The following is a 20,762-nucleotide window of genomic DNA, read 5'->3' as shown; positions in this document are numbered from 1 at the left end:
CCCACTCTGGGGCAGCCAGAGGTGGTATTTGCCAGTTCTCTGAACTACTCAAAATTTCCGCTACCGGTTCTCCAGAACTTGTCAGAATCTGCTGAATTTCACCCCTGGTGGCATCCAAATCTTAAGACATGACCTTCTAACTCTAAAAGTCTCTTACTTTTCGGCCACATTCATTCTTTCATCCAGAACAAACAACAAACAGCAAAATACAATATCAAATCTGATAAACCCAACCTTCTACTTTCATTTGCATTTTGTAACACTTTAACTCGTGTTTTCCCCCCTTGAAGTATACATTTAGATATATCTTTTTGTCATAGTTTAAATGGCACATCAGTTGTCAAAACAGATATTGTCTGAATCAAAAACATCATTCGTGGCAAAACATTCATTTTTAACAAGGGATTTGCCCCAACAGTGTGAAATTTATTTTTTCCCATCTTAACCTATCTTTAATTGCATTGTGTGTTCTAGTTATTTTGAAATAACATACCATTCATATTTGTCACAGTAATACCCAAGTATTTTACTTTTTTCTCAATCTTAAAACCATTTTTCTTCATTAGTTCTACTTGATTTTCTAATTTCAATATTTTTGTTAACATCTTTGCCTTCTGATTATTACCCTTAAAACCTGCTAAAAATGTACCAGTCCTTTATTTTTCCCATTAATTTCTACTCCCTCTAGTGGATCTTTTAAAATTACTAGTAACACCAAATCACCTGCAAATGTCCAGAGCTTTTATGTTTCTTTTTAAATCTTAACTCCCATAATTCTCTCGGCCTGTCTTACGTCTCTATTCAGTGCTTCAAGAGCTGAATTATTTCAATATATAATTATTGAGTTGAGGCTATAATGTGCAGAGTGATACAAATATAAACATTATTGACCATGGAGGAATGTTAGGTGAAATTTGACAGAACTGCTAAGATGGACAAATTAATTTGTTTTATTAGAGAAAAGATACTATTTACATTTACTGGTAATTGGAAACCACTTATGGATTTTTTGCATAAAAATAAAAGAACTGAACATATGATTTATGGCTTTGATGATTATACAGGAGAGATTATAGAAAGAAGAGCATTTAGAAAGTATCTTTAGAGAGAGAGATTGAAATATAATTATAACAACCGCTTTGAAGAGGATTGGAAACCACTTTTTGTGTCTTTTTTTTCCTTAACTTTGTTTTCTTGCAATTTTTGCTTTCTCTTTGCTTTCTTTGCTTTCCTTTTTTCTTCTTTCCTTTACATTAGGTTTTTTTTTCTTTTTCAAAAATTTCAATAAAAATCATATTAAAAATTAACTGCAATAGTTCCTCATCAAATGGGCTTCTGATGAACTTTTAGTTGGAGGCAAAAAGAAGCATTCAGATGAGGTACGATTCACCATTCATCTACAACTCCTTAAACCAAATGCATTTATCCTAAAATCACAAAGAGATGGACAAAGCTAAGATATTACAGACGTGCTGTATTTGTGGGCGTCTAAATTTTAAAATGGTCTTAGCCTAGCAAGTTCTGGTTTTAGAATGGCAATGAGACCTCTAAAAATAGTGAATATAAGGTTGTGCTTATTGGTCGAAATTAAAACTTGAGAGGCGCTTTAAGAAGTCTTGCCTAGTAAACAGATATGGAATGATGCATAAAGTAGATTCCATAACTACATAAATAAATAGACAGGAAATTCCTGCCATTTTGTTATAAAAAAGGAAGGAAGGAAGGAAGGAAAGAGAAGGTATTTTGGCTTCATTTCAAGCAAACTAAGAATTGCACTTTCCATTCAATGATTCCAGAAGAAGGATTTAGCCACAAGGAGTCAGTAAATCAGGTTACACTTAGGATATTTTTGAGGTAGCAGCTTTAACATGGCTGAACATCCATCTCCAGCTTACTTGGCGACAGTGGATCAGTCTGTGGGACTCTGGCATTTTTGGCAATCCTTCATGTCCTCCGAATAGTTTTCTATCTGGATTGTTGTCGTGTGGAAATCAAAAGCTTTTTGCAGTCGGCAGCTGGCTTCCTTCAAGACCGTCTGGGCATCAGCATCTTTATCTGGGACAGAAATGGCAAAGCTAAGGGACAAGTTTTGGAGATGGTGCAGGGGTGAAATTGAGCAGGTTCTAGAGAACCGGTAGCAAAAATTTTGAGTAGTTCAGAGAACTGGCAAATACCACCTCTGGCTGGACCAAGAGTGGGGTGGGAATGGAGATTTTGCAATATCTTTCCCCTGCCACACCCATCAAGCCATGCCCGCCCACAGAACTGGTAATAAAAAAAAATTTGAATTTCACCACTGAGATGGTGGGAAAATTGAAGTCTCCACCCCTTTTAAAAGCCAGCCTTCAAGAATGGATAACGATGGTTCTAATTTAATCTGGGCAGGCTTCAAAACTTATTTGGAAAAACTGATTTAGGTCTTAGCACTTCTCTAACGTTCTTAGACAGGGGTATCAAACTCATGGCTCAGGGGGCCGGATCCGCCCCGTAGGGTGCTTAGATCTGGCTCACAGGGTGGCCCTGGAAACAGTGAAAGACCGGCCCATAATGCCTCTGCCAACAAAAACAGAGCTTGGAAGGGCTGCACACGTCCTTCACAAACTCAGTTTTTGCTGGCAGAGGGTTGCAGGAGGCCATCACAACCTAAAACTAAAGCTTGTTTTCGTTGGCAGAGCACTTGGGCCACCACAGGCACCAACACAAATGACGTCGAGCTGGCCACACCCACCCTGGTCACCTCCATCCCGGCGCTCCAATGTCAAACACAATGCAGCCCTCAATGAAATCGAATTTGACACCCCTGTTCTTAGAGAAGAATTATGGTGGCGCAGTGGTTAGAATGCAGTACTGCAGACTACTTCTGCTGATTGCCGGCTGACTGCAATTTGACAGTTTGAATCTCACCAGGCTCAAGGTTGACTCAGTCTTCCATCCTTGGAAAATGTCAAATATTTTTTTTAAAAAAAGACAGTTGTCTTTAAGTAAAGCTTAATTTTGCTAACTTTAGAGAAACATTTATGGAGTTGTCTTGGCAAACTCTCACCATCATAAAGGTAGTCCTCAACTTACAACCATCTGCTTAGCATCTGTTCAAAGTTATAACGGCACCAAAAAGGAGACTTACAGACAGTTCTAATACTTACAAACGTTGCAGCATCCCCATAGTAACATGATCAAAATTTGGAAACTTCCAGTGCTGGGATTCAAATAATTTAACAACCGGTTCTCTGCCCTAATGAGCAGCTAGGTGGGCGTGGCCATGGTGGGGGTAGCCAGGGAGTGTGACAGGCAGCACTCAGGTTCCTGCACACCCCTGGGAGCAAAAACATGCTACAGGGGCAGTACCCCCCCATTTTGGGCCTAGGAGGCCTCCCTGAAGCCTCCTGGGAGCAAAAATGGGCTGCAGGGAGATGTGCTGCAACCCTGTGCCCCATTTTGGGCCTAGTAGGCCTCCCTGCACTTACCTGGGAGCCCAGGGGGCACTCCTGGAACGTGCAGGGCAGGAAGGGGCAGGGCCAGCCAGTAATTTAACAACTGGTTCGCCCAAACCGGCTGAATCCCACCACTGGAAGCTTGTATTTATGACAGTTGCAGCATCCTGGGGTCATGTGGCTGCCATTTGAAATCTTTCCAGGGGGCTTCCAAAAGCAAAGTCAATGAGGGAAGCTGAATCCGCTTAATGACCATGTGATTCACTTAACAATTGCAGTAATTTGGTTTAAAAACCATGACAAGAAAGGTCACAAAAGTGGGCATGACTCAATAACTCAACAATTTGAAGAAATGTGGACTTCAGCATGCTGGCTGGGGGAATTTTGGGAGTTGAAGACCGTACATTTTCAAGTTGCTACAGCTGAGAAACACTGAACTATAGTTATTTTGGGTGCCTGGGTTTATTTTCCTTGTTCCAGAATGGTGCAAATTCTAAACTTCTAAACTTGCCCCATTATTGTGTAACTTACTGATTGCGATATGGACTGACAGCACCGGCTGTGATACTGTTAGAGCCCAGATATGGAGGCTATGAATGGCTTTCACTTCATTTATAGAAAGCAGGATGGTCTTCACATCATTGAAATCTACGCTTTTTGGAGTACCTATAAGACAATAAGAAAGAAAAGGGAGAAATAAGTCAAAACAACAGGATGTGAACAATCTTGCAAGTTCTACATCTCTCTCACACTCTGAACTTCCTATCTTGGATGAAGCTTTCAGCATCTGTTTCAGTTATGTATTTATCTGAGCTTCTTTTCTTGGAGACTCCCAAAGTTGAATCTTGCCATCTGAGCAGAAGCTGGGCAAGACCTTCAGCTGAGTTTGTAATTTATATAAGGTATTCCTTTTACACTGGAAGGTTTTAAGGTTGGATAACCATTTGTCTGAAGTGGTGGTGGGTTTCCTGCCTAAGCAGGGGGTTGGATTAGAAGACCTCCAAGGTCCTTCCGACTCTGTTATTCTATTCTATTCTATTCTATTCTTAGTCTTATTCTTTTTTTTTTTAAATTTTATTTCCATTCCATTCTATACAATCACGTTTACTGTGCATAACCGGGGCATATAACATTGAATAATAAACACAGCCCTCACTTATATAGAAAATGCCCTCTACAATACAAGCCCAATATACCTCCTTGGCCCACCATACACCCTCTTTCAACCCCCTCCAACTTTCATTCTTCCTTCTTACATACCCCTCTACTACCTACTTCCCCCCCCCTCTAACACTCCCTCTCTTAATCCATTCCCTCCCTTCCTTCTCTTCCTCCTCTCTCTCACCCTCTCCACTCTCCTTCTTTCACTCAACTCCTCCCTTCGGTATACTTCTATTACCTTCCAATATATTCAGCTTGTTCTATTTTAACACTAAAATTAAAAAGCCACAGTATACAAGTGGAATCATGTACTTTAGAATTTAACACATATTGTATTTCCCCCCTCCCCCCAGAACCCCACCTCCCTTCCCTCCCCCCGACTTCCCAGAGCCCGTCTTAGTCTTATTCTTAGTCTATTCCATTCTTTTTTCTATTCTATTCTTCTTATTCTTATTCTATGCCATGCCATTCCATTCTTTATTCCATTCCATTCCATTCTTTATTCTATTTTATTCTATATTCTCTTCTCTTCTATTCTTCAAACTGACTTTTCAGTACCCAGCAATAGAGAGGCTAAGGTAAAGTATAACTTTACGTGCCATTTCATATGTCGGTTATAAAGGTAATCCTTGACTAACAACAGTTCTTTTAGTGACTGTTCAAAGTTACCAGGGCACTGCAAACTGACTTACGAGACAGTTTTTCACACTTACAAACATTGCAGCACGGTCACGTGATCAGAATTCAGCTGCCTGGCAACTGATTCATATATATGACGGTTGCCGTGCCCTGGGGCCATGTGCAACCTTGTGGCAAGCAAAGTCAATAGGGAAGCCAGGTTCGTTTAACAACCGGGTTCCTAACAACAACTGCAGTGATTCACTTAACTACGGCAAGAAAAGTCATAACATGAGGCAAAATTCATGTAACAAATGTGAACCATATTAAATAGCGTAGCTTTGTCTAGCATGAATTACTGGGATGTGCTTAAAAAGCCGTATCAAATTAAATTAACATCACTGCAATTTAAATGGATGGCATGTCTTTTCAACCTATAATCATTTCCCTTTCTAGAAGTTAGCTCTTTTGTTGGATTAGCAAGACATTCCCAATGGGTGGGTAGGGGAAGATTCAGTCTGGAAGGTCCTTGGTGCGCTCAGAGCTTGATGGTTTTCTTGCAAATGTTTCATTACCCAAACTAGATAACATGCATCAGTGCTGATGCTGTAACCCAGTTTGGAAATAAATGCACTAGTGTTGGGCTTCAAAAACTTTAGCAAGGGGTTCTCTGCCTGGTTGCTGGATGGGCGTGGCCTAGTTGGCCTCCTGAACCATGGGGGGGGGGTGTTGCCCTCCCTGGGCTACGGAGGCTTTCCTGGAGCCTCCAGGAGGGTGAAAACAACCTCCCCATGCTCTGGAGGCCAGAAACAGACCTTCCCGAACAACCAAGCTCAGGGAGCACCAAGGACCCCTCAGTTCAACCCTGAGCTACAAATATTCTCCTTTTAAGATCCAGTCTGATTTCCTCCTGGAATAATCTTTCTAAGAACGGTTTTTAAATGGCTTTCTGGTGGGGGATGGCAGGAAGGATGAGAAGGCTTCTGTCCCTCCAGTTGGAAGTCAAAGGTTGGGAGCAAAGCACAATGCAGATGTGTGGGTAGCATCCAGTTGTGGGGAGGGACCTGGGGCCATCACAATCTATGATGCATTTCTGACGTTTGTCTACTACTGCCTTGAAAGCACTAAAGGAGCTTGTCATGGCAAACACAAATGGTTTCTCCTCTGGGTGTTTCAAAGGTGCTTTTCCCAAAAGAACTGGACTTTGTTCTATTTCCTTGAAAACGTTTTGCTTCTCATCCAAGAAGCTTCGTTGGTTCTAACTGAATGATGGGGAATGGAAGGCTCTCTGTTCTTTGCAGTTAGAACTGGAGAAAGATCTTGAATGAGAAGCAAAATGTTTCCAAGGAAAATAAACAAGAAAGTCCAGTTGCCTTTTGGAAAAGCACTTTGGGGACCACCTGGATGGTGGAGAATCTCCACAGACATTTTCTCCTCTGGGTGGTGTTTACGTCATGCTTTTATTATTCCTACTCTATCATCCAAGTCAACATGGGGCTGTTGTCTTCAAGAACTCAACGCAATGCTCTCAATCCCATCTCCCAGCCCTAGGAAATGACCTTCCATCAGCACACGGATGACATCTCGGAGAATGTTCAGTGTTGTTCCAAGGACCAGGATGGAAAACACAAAGGTACAGATAGGATCCACGTATTTATATTTTGGCTAGAAAGAGAAGAAAATAATCAGTGAGTCCTCTCTTCAATCAAGGCCTGAATCCCCTTCTAGACTCTGCTTGGCCTTTACTTCACCAGTGAGTCACAGCTGACATGGTTAAGTGAATTTGGCTTCCCCATTGACTTACCTTGTCAGAAGGTCACAAAAGGTGAACAGATGACTCTGGGACATTCAGTTGCCAAATGTCCGAACTTTGATCAGTTAACCATGGGGATGCTGCAACGATTGTTAAGTGTGGGGAAAAACTGTCGTAAGTCTTTTTTTTTCAGTGCCGTTGTAACTTTGAATGGTCACTAAACAAATGGTTATAAGTTGAGGACTACCTGTAATGTCCTACAGAGTACTGGTCTTGTTCCCTACTCCCTCAAATTAAAGGTGTGGGAAGGAGCCTCAACACTCTTCAATAATCCAACAAGATGAATGAGTTTGATTTAACTACCATGTTTCCCCAAAAATAAGACAGGGTCTTATTTTCTTTTGACATTTGAAATAAGCGCTTGGCCTTATTTTCAAGGAGGTCTTATTATTTTTGAGGTGCAGGAGGTGGCGAGTGTTGTCACCTCATGCCTGCTGCTGTGTTGCAATATTTTCAGGGAGGGCTTATTTTTGGGTGGGGGCATATTTTAGTGCACGCACTCAAAAGCCCAATTGGGCTTATTATCCGGGAGGTCTTATTTTCAGGGAAATAGGGTAGCTAGATACGTATTTCCACTTCTTGCTTTAAGCTTGTGATCCACTAATTAAGATTACAATGAAAGATAGAACCTGGTGGTTCCATAAAGTTGTTGGGAGACTATTCTATGATGGATGTGGTGGCTCAGTGGATAAGATGCTGAGCTTGTCGATCAGAAAGGTCAGCAGTTTGGTGGTTCACATCCCTAGCACCACTTAATGGAGTGAGCTCCTGTTACTTCTCCCAGCTTCTGCCAAACCTAGCCGTTCGAAAACACATAAAAGATTCAAGTAGAAAAATAGGGACCAATTTGGTGGGAAGGTAACAGTGTTCTGTGCGCCTTTAGCGTTTAATCATGCCAGCTACATGACCACGGAGACGTCTTCGGACAGTGCTGGCTCTTCGGCTTTGAAACGGAGATGAGCACCGCCCCCTAGTCAGGAACCATTAGGACATATGTGCCTTGTTTACTTTGTTCTATGATTGAGAGAGAAAAAAATATCTCTGTTGGAGCTCTTACCTTGAAGTAAATTATGATGGCGGCCACCAAGACTCCAATGCTTTGCACAAGATCTCCAACGACATGGATAAAAGCAGCTCGCACACTAGTATTATGTGTCCCCTCCTTATGACTGTGATGGCTATGACCATGTCCTGATTGGTGTAAGATAATGCCCATCCTACAGAAACATATTAATAAAGAGCCAGTTGTAAGCAGAACATTAATTAAGAGGCTGGAACTGAACCAAGAAAATAAGATTTCCTTTTTTAAGATTGACCAGACAAGGAGACCAATGGCATGTAGTTCAGTGCTACTTTTGGTACAGGTAGTCCTCGAGTTACGACCAGACTTGAGCCAAAAATTTATGTTGCTAAGCAAGACATTTGTTATGTGAATTTGGCTCCATTTTACGACCTTTCTTGCCATCGTTGTTAAGCGAATCCCTGCCATTGTTAAATTAATAACACGGTTGTTAAGTGAAAAATGGCTTCCTCGTTCATTTTGTCAGAAGGCCAGAAAAGGGGATCACATGATCCTAGCACACTGCAACCGTCATAAATATGTGTCAATTGCCAAGCGTCTGAATTTTGATCATGTGACCATGGGGATGTTGCAACGGTTATAAGTGTGAAAAACAATCGTAAGTCTTTTTTCCCTCAGTGCTGTTGTAAGTTTGAATGGTCACTAAACAAACAGTTATAAGTGGAGGACTACCTATATAAAGCTACAATTACAGAATTTTACAAGCCCAATTGTGGTTACCCCCTCCTTCCCTTTATCTTCAAATATTAGGCATGCTTGAGATGTTTGCTCACATTACATTCTTGACTAGGCTCAGGGCCCTTTTATCAGATTGTTGCCTTGGTAGCTGTTTCCTCCTCCTATCTTCAAAGCCCTTCCCTCTGCCCTCATTCAATCTTGGAACTTATTGCATCACTCTCTCTCTGTCCAACATACCTCACTGAGATAAAATGAAGGGACATGCCACAGATATTTTATCTTGACCTTTCAGAGCAAGCAATGCAATGAATGAATGGATATTTTTTTTAAATAAGACATGATAAAGGTCCCATCTCTCTGGATGGCATCTCGACAGCCTACCAAAACGATGAATTTTAGATGGCACAGAGCAGGTAATTGGGACCATAAAAAAAGCACGAACCAGCACATCCACTTAAGGGTGAAATATTAAGGGTAAAATATTAAGGGTGAAATATATCACTGAGCTTGTCGATTAGAAAGGTCGACAGTTCAGCGGTTCAAGTCCCTAATGCCGCGTAACAGAGTGAGCTCCTGCTACTTGTCCCAGCTTCTGCCAACCTGGCAGTTCAAAAGCAAGTAAACAATGCAAGTAGAAAAATAGGGACCACCTTTAGTGGGCAGGTAACAGTGTCCTGTGTGCCTTCAGCTTTTAGACATGTCGGCCACGTGACCACGGAGACGTCTTCCGACAGCACTGGCTCTTCAGCTTTGGGAGATGAGCACCTCCCCCTAGAGTCGGGAACGACTAGCATGCATGTGTGAGGGGAATCTTTACCTTTACCTAAAGGTCCCACAGATTCCAGATTCCTCTTGCCAGTAAGGCATTCCTCATCTCTTTCAATCCAAGACTTAAGGGGGACATTTCATCCTGAATCTGTTTCTGTCCACACTATATTCACTCTCCACAGACAGCAGCCATTACAATAAGAATCGCAGGTCTGGAGAAGACGACACTGGCTGCTCACACACAGCCCACTTTGCAACAAAGGCACAAAGCCAAATGAAAAGTAGAGAAACCTTCCTTGAGGACAAGTTGCTCCAGATCAGGGCTTATTAACCATGGCAACTTAAGATGTCTCGACGTCAACTGGGGAATTCTGGGAGTTGAAGTCCACGCATCAAAAAGTGCCAAAGTGACCCCGGGAGTTTGAAAGCTGTCCATGATTGGGTTGGGATACAAGTCGTCCTCGACTTACGACCACAATTGAGCCCAAAATGTCCGCTGCTAAGCAACACAGTTGTTGAGTTTCGCCCCATTTTACAGCCTTTCATGCCACGGTTCTTAAGTGAATCACTGCCATTAACATGGTTGTTAACTGAATCTGACTTCCCCATTCGCTTTGCTGGTCAGAAGGTCACCAAAACAGATCACATGACCCAGGGGCAGTGAAACCGTCATAAATATGAACCACTTACCAAGCATCCAAATTTTGATCAGGTGGCCATGGGGACGTTGCAACGGTGGTAAGTGTGAAAAATGATGGTAAGTCACTTTTTTTCAGTGTTGTTGTAACTTTGAACGGTCACTAAAAAAATGGTTTTAAGTCAAGGATTGATTGATTGATTGATTGATTTGGCTTGTATGTCGCCCTATTCCCTGAAGACTCAGGGTGGCTAACAATAAAAAGGGGAGGGGATACAGCCCTCTCTAAGGAGACTATTTGTATTTGTTATTCTTGGCATAAACAGAAGGGAAGTACAATCTCACTAGGAATCAAATAGACACCTACGCACCAGATAATGTTGCTCTCCAAGATGCTAATTGAGGGCTGTCTGACATGAAGAAACAAAACCAGAAGGAGAATATAAGAGCGTATGCTTTGATCAAGCCTGTCCCTTTATTTAGAAGAAGAACCGCCAGATTGTTTGGCTTTTGGACTTTAAAAGAGTGGGAGGAGTTGCTATTTTTAGGTTTGGCATTCTGTTTTTGTGCCAGGCAGCAAGCAAGCAAGCAAGCAAGAAACGACCGGACAACAGTTTGTTTGAAATGGTATAGCCACACTGAGCCACAGTGGTGCAGTGGTTAAACTGCAGTACTGCAGGTTACTTCTGCTGACTGCCGGCTACCTGCAATTTGGCAGTTCAAATCTCACTGGTCTCAATGTTGACTCAGCCTTCCATCCTTCCGAGCCGGGTAAAATGAGGAGCCAGATTGTTGGGGGGGGGGGGGGGGGCAACAGGCTGACTCTGTGAACCGCTTAGAGAGTGCTGTAGAGCACTGTGAAGCAGTATGTAAGCCTAAGTGCTATTGTTAGTATAGGGCAGGGATATCAAACTCAATTTCATTGAAGGCCGCATCAGGGTTCTGTTTGAGCTTGGTGGGGAGAAGCAGGGGATGTGGTCAGATTGGCTGTGGCTTGGATGTCACTCATGTCAGGAACGCCTGTGGTGGCTTGAGCGCTCTCCAGCAAAAATGGAGCTTAGGAGGACTGTGCATGGCCTTCCCAGGGTTTGAAAGGCCTGCAGAGTGCAAAAACTTTTTAAAAAATTTACCTCTTCAAAATCATGGTGCATCTTATACTCCAGTGGATCTTATAGTCTGAAAAATACGGCAACTTGTAACAGTTAAGTGTTACTAACTTAACTGAATGTCTATGGAGATTCTCAGTCATCCAGGTCATGGTTGTCCCAAAGGTGTTGAGAAGCAACTGGACTTTCTGGTTTTTCTGCGAAGGCACTTCACTTCTCATCCAAGAAGCTTCTTCCACTCTAACTGGATGACCCTGATGATACAGATAAACTTCCAGGTGGCCTTAACAACTTGCTAAAACAGGGGTCGGCAACCTTAAACACCCAAAGAGTCCCAAAGGTCCTAACAGGAAGCCCCCCCATTCAATTCTGGAGCTGATCAGAAGTCCGGTTCCGCCACCATAGAGTCTCCTCCTAGCGCGACATCCTTTTTCCTCTACCTGTCCTCACTGAAAGCCCTACCAATTGTGGAACTGACGGGTGACAGGGAGCTGCAGCAGAGGGATGAAAGAGCCACATGCGGCTCCAGAGCTGCGGGTTGCCGAACCTTGCGCTAAAATAATGCAAATGACCAGCTGTCTGCAAAGATTATAAATCCTTCCATTCCCCAACATTTAGTCAGAGCTGAAGAAGCTTCTTGGATGAGAAGCGAAACGGCTTCAAAGAAAAACCAGCAAGTCCAATTGCCTCTTGAAAAAGCCCTTTGGAATAACTTACCATAATTGTCGGAGTATAAGACACACCTTTTTCCCTCAAAAAAGAGGGTGAAATTCTGGGTGCGTCTTATACACTGAATACAGCATTTTTGGCCTCCCGAAACCCCATTTGCAAAAATGGCTGTGCATAGCTTTTAGGAGGTTTCCAGATTGTTCCTGTGGGCTGGGGAGGGCAAAAATGCGCAAAAAGCAGGCACTTTTTTGCTCATCCCCCCCCCCCCAGCGGCCAGGAGCACTCTATAACCCTCCTAAAGGCTATGCATGCCCTTTTTTTGACAAACACCGGTCGTTTTTGGGAGGTCTGCAGAGTGCACATTTTTTTAAAAAATTTGCCTCTTCACAATCTTGGTGCGTCTTGTAGTCCGGTGCGTCATACTCCGAAAAATATGGCAACTTGATTCATTTAACAACTATGGCATCGTAAAATGGGGCAAAAACTCATTGAACAAATGTCTCTCTTAGCAACAGAAATGCTGGGCTCAATTGTAGTCGTAAGTCGAGGACTCCCTGTATTGCCAGGATCAGGGTCCATCAGCTGCTAAGCTCCGAGTTTTTCTTAAGGGTTTTAGGATGTTGTTCAAAAATTACCCTGAACTTTCATACTTACATGATGTTTACAGCCACAGCACAGCCGGAAGTGATAAGCATGGCATCTCCTTCTATCTCATAGTCACCAGAAATCAGTCTCTGCACTGCTAGATAAACTAGCACACCAGTCACCACCCAGATTGAGAGAACGGACAGCAGGGCTCCCAAAATCTCTGCAGCAAAAGTCAGAAAACTCTGTTTAGACATGAAAGGTTGGACAACTCCCAGGTTTGCACTGGCTGACTCACTCACCCAAGGTATAATGAATAAAGAGCACCTCTGCCAAATACTCACAAACTAAATGTTCTTTCAACAAATCAGTTCATTTTGCCATTCAATGAAAGAGCAATTGATTTATTTCAGCCCAGCTATATTGGAGCAGATGGCTTCCATTGTGATCTTGATTGGGTTAAGCTTTTATGCAGTCAACTGTGGTATAATGACCAAACCACAATTGATTCAGTTTTCACATGAAGCCAAAGCTAAACAAATGATATTAATTATCTCTCTCTATATATATAAATGGCTGTGTGTGTGTGTGTGTGTGTGTGTGTGTGTGTGTGTGTTCCAGCATAACTCTGGAATGCCTCGAGTAATTTCAACTAAACTTGGTACTCAGATGACTTACCCTCTGGAAAAAAAAATACTGTGGGGGTAAGACACCCTTAACACCTCTCGGGGTGTGTGTTCTGTTAAGATACATCCTGTTGTGCCTTAAATGCCTTCTACTGTACTGCCGTAAAATGGATTCTACTGTACAGCGCAGTGGAGTTGCCATGGTAACAGCTTCACAGTACTTCACAAGGGGGCCTCTGGAGTACTCCACAGTACTCTTCTGATAATGGGGAAAATCCAACATTAGAAATTACGTTTGTCCGGATATTTTCCTCCTATAAATAAAACCCCAGGCAATGCCGGGTTATCAGTTAGTAAAAGTTATAGGACTGCTTTGAGTAGCTTTGAGCTACTATGTTTTTACGAAGGAAGAGGGAAGGAAGGAAGGAAGGAAGGAAGGAAGGAAGGAAGGAAGGAAGGAAGGAAGGAAGGAAGGAAGGAAGGATCTGGACAATATATCTATTTTTCTAGTTTCCCCCGTAAGCTCTGTAATAGGAACTTGGGAGCCATTCTCTCAACCGGATGTCAACTGAAAGTTGTGCTAAAGGGACAAATTAAAGTATTGGATGACAAATTTTGCACATGTCCTTGCATACAAATTCTGAGATTTGAAGGCATCCTGATTTCAGCCAATGCCTCCAGTGTGAACACTGGTCTCTTAAGGAAGGTTAAGAGACCAAGGGACAGGTGGTACTAAGGACCAGTGACCAATTGTGCTGCAGTTAAGTCACTAAAGCATGGCTGCCTGGGAAATTTTAGGAGTCAAAGTACACACGTCATATAGTTGCCAAGATTCCTGCATAGTATGTTTTTGTATTTGTGATTAAACTACACATGATCAAACTCAGGGAGCGGACTGGATCCCTGGGGCCAGATCAACTAAAGGAAGTTCCTGAGCTAGAGTAAGACAAGGAACTAAACTAAAATCACTAAGGACCAATGACCCATTTTTTGTTGCAGTTCAGCCACTAAGTAACTGCAAATTTTGTTTGTGTGTGTGTCTGTGTGTGTGTGTGTGTGTGTGATTAAAATATAGGCAAAAATGTAAGGAACTAGCTGGATCACTGGGGACAGATCAGCTAGAGAAAGCTCCAGGAAAGAGGAAGACAAGGAACTGAAGACAAGGAACTAAAAACAATGGTAAGAGGAAATCAAATAACTTCAACGAAGTTACTGTCTGTACCGAAAAGTCAACCGAAAACATGTCATTGAAGGCTGGCAATATGCCATCCCAGCAAGCTGAGCAGGTGCCATGAGAAAAAGTACCTAGTTCTCTTCCCACAACACATTAACCCCTGGCTATTTCTGCACAGAACCCTCAACCAACCAACCTTCCTAAGTTCATCAACCCCACTCAATCTTCAAGGTAGCTAAGTGAGCTTCAAGGTTAGCCTGCAGGACAAAGGCAGATGCTGCAACCTGCAGCTAATCCAATTAAGTATGGCTCATGAATGAACAGAGAGGAACAACGCAGGTTGGAAGCCACAATTGGGAAACAGAGAAAACATCTTCACAAACCAGCGCTGCTTTCCATTAAGAAAGAAACCAACTTTGTCCAGTTCTGGGCTCTGGAGGTAGAAGTTGGTGGGAAATTTCCTCAAAGTGGAGAAAGGAGGGCTTGGATTATAAATCAGGTAATGCTCAATTTACAACCATTCATTTAATGACCGTTCCAAGTTACAACGGCAAAAAAGAGATGTATGACTGTTTTTCACACTAAGAAAAGGTTGCGATATTCCCACCGTCACTGACCAAAATTCGGAGCCATTGCAACTGGTTTGTATTTATGACCGTTGCACTGTCCCAGGGTCATGTCATCACATTTGTAACTTTCCCAACCGACTTCCGACAAGCAAAGTCAAAGGGGGAAAGCCAGATTCATTTAATGACCGCATGATTCACTTAATAACTGCAGAGATTCATTTAAGAACTGTTTCAAGAAAGGTCGCATAATGGGGCAAAGCTCATTTAACTGTCTTAACAATGGACATTTGAGTCTCACTGTTCATATGGCAGCAACTCTACAAAATTATAAAGGTAAAGGTTCCCCTCGCACATATGTGCAAGTCATTCCCGATTTGTCATCTCTGTTTCAAAGCTGAAGAGCCAGCGCTGTCTGAAGACGTCTCTGTGGTCATGTGGCCGGCATGACTAAACACTGAAGGCACGTGGAACGCTGTTACCTTCTCACCAAAGGTGGTCCCTATTTTTCTACTTGCATTTTTATGTGCTTTCGAACTGGTAGGTTGACAGAAGCTGGGACAAGTTTCAAGTTCATTAGAATTTGTATGCCGCCCACTCCCATAGGGACTCTGGGCGGTTCACAACAGACAAGAAACATTTAAAATTTAAAAATAGAAATAAAAAATAAAAAATACAATATTAAAATTCACATCACCCATTCCATCTAAGCGGGGCTGGATATCAATCAACAGCCGCAGGCCTGCCGGAACAGCCAGGTCTTGATGGCTTTATGGAAGGCCGGGAGAGTGGTAAGGGTCCGGATCTCTGCAGATAGATCATTCCACAGGGCCGGCGCAGCAACAGAGAAGGCCCTCCCCCGGGGAGTCGCCAGCCGGCATTGTCCGGTTGACGGCACCAGGAAGAGGCCCAACCTGTGCGATCTTGTTGGTCGTTGGGAGGTAAGTGGCAGGAGGCGGTCTCTCAGGTAGCCAGGTCCTAAACCATGAAGGGCTTTAAAAGTAACAACTAGCACCTTGAAGCCGCCCGGAGACCAATAGGAAGCCAGTGCAGCTCACGGAGGATAGGTGTAATATGGGTGTATCTAGATACACCCCATATCGCTCGCACGGCTGCATTCTGGACCAGCTGTAGTCTTCGAACACTCTTCAAGAGCAGCCCCATGTAGAGCAGGAGCTCACTACGGTGCTAGGGATTCGAACCTCCAAACTGCCGACCTTTCTGATTTGTCAAACTCAGCATCTTAGCAGCTGAGCCACTGCTCAGTGATATATTTCACCCTTAAGTGGATTTGCTGCTTGACAGAGTGTGGCATTCATGATTATTTAATGGTCCCGATTACCTGCTCTGTGCCATCCAAAATTCATCGTTTTAGTAGGTTGTCGAGATGCCATCCAGAGAGAGAAAAGGCTGATCATCATGCTAGCAAAATCAGTCAATAGGTGGGCTGCATCAGTCATAATGGCCAGGCTGTGTGCAAAATATCCTCCTGAAGAGAATAAAAGAGAGTTCTGGGCTGTGCCCCAATTCTTCTTCCTGGTTAAGAGTCTCTGCCTAGCTTTCTCCCTGCATGCCTGGAACATTTCAAGACAGCAGCATGCCTGATCAATGCATTTGTTGCAGACTCTAAGTCAGAGGTAGGGAATGATGGCCCCTTCATGACTTGTGTACTTCAACTCCCAGAATTCCTGAGCCAGCCATTCTGGGAGTTTAAGTCCACGAGTCGTAAAAGGGCCATCATTCCCCACCCCTGCAGTAAATGAACCAGCCCAGAAATTCAACCCAACAGGAAGGCTAAAACTACTTTTACTGAGATTGGATGTAATAGCAATAGCCATAGCATTTAGTCTTATATACTGCCCCGTAGTGCTTTACAGCACTCTCTTGCCAGTTGACAATGTGGAATCTTTATTTGCATATTTCCCCCAACAATCGGAGTCCTCATTTTACCGACCTTGTAAGGGTAGAAGGCTGAGTCAACCTTGAGCCAGTCAGGATCAAACTTCAGGCGGTGGGCAGAGTTTACCTGCAATACTTCACTTAACCACTGTGCTGCCAGGGCTAATATCAGAATCTCGCAAATGTGATTGTGCTGTTAAATCCTCCCCTTCTGATTCTCCAGTGAATTAAAGAGGTGTCCATCAATTCAGAGCATCGTCTTGTTTCCAAGGATTGACAAACACTTCAGCCCCTTTTCTCTAGGTCAGGCAGGGGTGGGTTCCTGCCAGTTCTACCGTGCTGTTTAGAACTGGTTCCAGCTCTCTCCCACCGCCCGTTCGCACATCATCAAGATGAAGAGTGAGAGGAGGAATTCTGGGAGTTGAAGTCTACAAGTCTTAAAGCTGTCCAGTTTGAACACCCCTGGGTTTTTTTTCTAAAGGGTTAGGGGTGCGAGGGTCTTGTAACTTGACAGCTTTACGACGTGTGCTTCAATGCCAGAGTACCTGAGCCAACATGATTGGAGGAGGAATTCTGGGAGTTGAAGTCCACAAGTCTTAAAGCTGTCAAGTTTGAACACCCCTGGGATTTTTTTTCTAAAGGGTTAGGAGTACGAGGGTCTTGTAACTTGACAGCTTTAAGACTTGCGCTCTTCAATGCCAGAGTTCCTGAGCCAACATTTTGGTTGCTAAGCAAGAGTGTCGTTAAGTGAGTTTCACCACATTTTACAAGTTAGCCACGCCCACCCGGTCACATGGCTGGCAAGCCACTCCCACAAAGCAGGCCACACCTACCGAAGAGGTTCTAAAAAAAATTGAAACCCACTACTGAGGTCAGGGGTGTCAAATGTGTGTTGTCATGGCATTGTCAGGTGACATATCAAGACTCCCCCCCACTTTGTTAAAGTGAGCATGGCCAGCACATGATGCAACTGGGTTGCAAGCTTGACAGCCCTGCTCTAGGTAATTACAAATCTTCACCAACAATTTGTATCTTTTTGCCTTAAACGCCACTGGATCACTCCAACCATCAGCTCACCTCTAAGGGCGGCCTCCAAGGACCTCACAGAGCCTTCAAAATCTTAGCCGCCTACCTGCAATTTCCCCAGTCATGAAGACCAAGCAGATGGCGGAAGCAAGATAAAGCTTCCGACGAGCTCGCTTTTGCTCAGTGTTGTTGCCATTGCTGGATGCCCAGCTGGAGTGACAGTGAAGGTTCCCTTTGAGGTCCAGCTCGAGAGAAGTGAGGTCAGGTACGAACCCAACCATTGAATCATGGAGGTCCTTTTCTGAGACTCCTAAATAGGACCTGCATTGGAAAGAACACAGTTTTAGGAAGAGAGTCTCTCCACTCCCAAAGCATTAATGTACTATATGCCCGCTGGGCTTATCAACCAGAAGGTCGGCCGTTTGAGACCCAAATGTTGCATGATGTATTGAGCTCCTGTTCTTGCTCCAGCTCCTACCCACCTAGCAACTCAAAAGCAAATGCAAGTAGATAAATAGGTACCAATCAGTGGGAAGGTAACAGAACTCCGTGCACCACAGCATAAAATCATGCTGCCCCATGACCACAGAAGCACCTTCAGATGCATCTTTTTTCTTTACTGATTGTTTTGGCTTGGCACTGTAAGGTCATACTGCTTGGTTATAGAGAGTGATAAGAAGGGAAGCACACAGATGCCCCTTTGAAGAATATCTCTAACCAGAAAAAAGGGAAAACAAACGTTTTTGTGAATCTATGTTTAATTTTTTTAACCTTCCAAGCTAGAGCAGCTGTGTTTGTTAGCTGGAAAGAATGGCATAATTCCAAAAGCAAACAGAAACCTTGAGCTTGCAAAATATATTTTCAGAAATATAGAAATTATCAAATACATATGAGAAGATAGACAAGAAGTTGGAAGACTTAGAGGACATAGCAGCAAAATATGATAAAGAAGTTGAAGATGTTTATCAAATGCAAAATGTGGTGATTAAAACTCAAAAAATCAAAGTGGAAAATGAATATAAAGAGATTAAATTTGCTGATATTTATGGTGATTGGCTGGTCTCTGAAAATGGAAAGAGTGGAATACTGAAAGAGGAATCAAAGGGAGGGGAAATTTATCCCATAGGGGAGCGATGGCGAACCTTTTTTGGCTCGTGTGCCATAAGTGGGGAGAGCACATGGGTGTGTGTGTGCAGGCGTGCTGCACCCATAATGCAATGCACTACCCCCAATGCGCATGAGCGCACTACAGGCTCCCCCCCCATTTTTTCCATGCTTTTTTCGCCCTCCCCAGGCTCCAGAGGCTTTATAGGAGCCTGGGGATGGCGAAAACAGCCTCCCCCGCCCCCTGGAAGCCCTCCAGAGGCTTCAGGGACCTTCAGGAGGCTTCCCTGAAGCCTCCGGAGCAGTCAAAATGACCATCCGAGCAAACCGGAAGTCCATTCCTGAATTTCCAGTTTGCCTGTAGGGCCGTTTTTTTGCCCTCCGGAGGCTTCAGGGAAGCTCATGAAGCCTCCGGAGGGCCTCCGGGGGGGGGGAGGCTATTTTTGCCCTCCCCGGGCTCCTATAAAGCATTTGGAGCCTGGGTAGGGCGAAAAATGGCTTTAAAAAAGGGTGAACTCAGCTGGCCAGCGCGTGCATGTGCGCTGGCCAGCTGACAGGGCAGCGCCTCGCGTGCCGTGACAAATGGCTCCGCGTGCCACCTGTGGCACGCGTGCCATAGGTTCACCATCTCTGCCATAGGGCAAGACACAGAAGAAGAAGAAAACAAAGAATCTATGGATTTAAAGAGATAAATCTCATTAGCAATAGCATGGATAACACTACTGACAATCAAAGATAAGCTGATTAAGGAAACAGAAGAAGGGTATCAAGATTACATGAGAGATCTTATAAGCAAGGAGTTGCTAAGAGGAGTCCATACAAAGATGATCAAGGAGATGATTAGAGGACTGGCACCACAAATGGCAAAAGATGCAAGACTGTTTTGCTATTGGAAAGATACAGGTGATAGATGGAAGAATATAATTTAAAACTAGTTAAACTTAGTGAAATTTATTGACAATATAATTTAAATAAATAATTGATAATGTTATTAATGTATACAATGTGTAGAGTTATGATAAAAATAATTGGATATAAATATGGAATGGTACCCATGTAAGGAAGATTAGAAATCCCTTTGGATTATACATAAAGGTTAATTAAAAAGGGGGGGGACCAACTTAGATGCAGCTAAAGTTTCGATTATTAGGGGGGAAATGTTATGATACAGGATATAGTCAAATAAAGGAGGGATAAGAATAACGTATATATAGAAATGGGGGTTCCACCACAAAACCGCAGACGACAAAATCACGGTCGACGAAAGCGCGCATGTGACGTCATCACAGCGCGATGAAAAAGATAGAAAAATGTAAAAATAAAGCGAAAACCTTACCCTAACCCCCCCAAACCTAACCCTAAACCTAACCCTAAACCTAACCCTAACTCTAAACCTAACCCTAAACCTAACCCTTAACGTAACGAAAAACCTAACGCTAACCCTTAACCTAACGCTAAACGTAACGCTAACGCTCTAAACCTAACCCTAACCCTTAACCTAACCCTAACCCTAACCCTTAACCTAACCCTTACCTTTATGTGAATCGGCTTGCTGTAATTTAATTTTTATTTCAATTTTTTGATCTTTTTTGTCGCGTTGTGATGACGTCACATACGCGATTTCGTTGACCGCGCTTTTGTGGAACGCGGTTTTGACGGGTCACGAGAAATGGGTATAATATAGAAACTGGATGTAAATTTTAAACAATAATTTGGAAAAGAGGATTAGAAAACTTTGTTATTAAATATTATGGATGTTTAGCCAGAATAGGACATAAGGATTTAGTGTTAGTGGAGGATTTTAGAAATAGTAATTGAAA

General features: G+C 43.2%; 1 protein-coding gene across 2 annotated transcripts in view; it reads right to left on the bottom strand.

Moving 5' to 3' along the window:
* Nucleotides 1-932: 932 nt before the first annotated feature.
* The window catches only part of SLC30A2 (solute carrier family 30 member 2), a 29,318-nt gene continuing 9,488 nt past the window's right edge, over nucleotides 933-20,762 (bottom strand). For both annotated transcript variants that reach the window (XM_087727434.1, XM_087727433.1), the window contains exons 2-8: nucleotides 17,945-18,159; nucleotides 16,256-16,402; nucleotides 12,617-12,770; nucleotides 8,081-8,240; nucleotides 6,770-6,875; nucleotides 3,963-4,097; nucleotides 933-2,055 (exon numbers count right to left, since the gene is read on the bottom strand). In XM_087727434.1, the coding sequence (XP_087583560.1) occupies nucleotides 1,910-2,055; nucleotides 3,963-4,097; nucleotides 6,770-6,875; nucleotides 8,081-8,240; nucleotides 12,617-12,770; nucleotides 16,256-16,402; nucleotides 17,945-18,119 (1,023 nt within the window). In that variant the 5' untranslated portion in view covers nucleotides 18,120-18,159 and the 3' untranslated portion in view covers nucleotides 933-1,909. The remainder of the gene's footprint in view (nucleotides 2,056-3,962; nucleotides 4,098-6,769; nucleotides 6,876-8,080; nucleotides 8,241-12,616; nucleotides 12,771-16,255; nucleotides 16,403-17,944; nucleotides 18,160-20,762) is intronic.

The sequence above is a fragment of the Thamnophis sirtalis genome, unplaced genomic scaffold, assembly GCF_051295495.1.
Source record: "Thamnophis sirtalis isolate CommonGarterSnake01/CBP01778 unplaced genomic scaffold, rThaSir2_p1.2 scaffold_13, whole genome shotgun sequence".
Lineage (NCBI taxonomy): Eukaryota > Metazoa > Chordata > Lepidosauria > Squamata > Natricidae > Thamnophis > Thamnophis sirtalis.
This window is presented reverse-complemented; position numbering and strand designations above follow the sequence as displayed.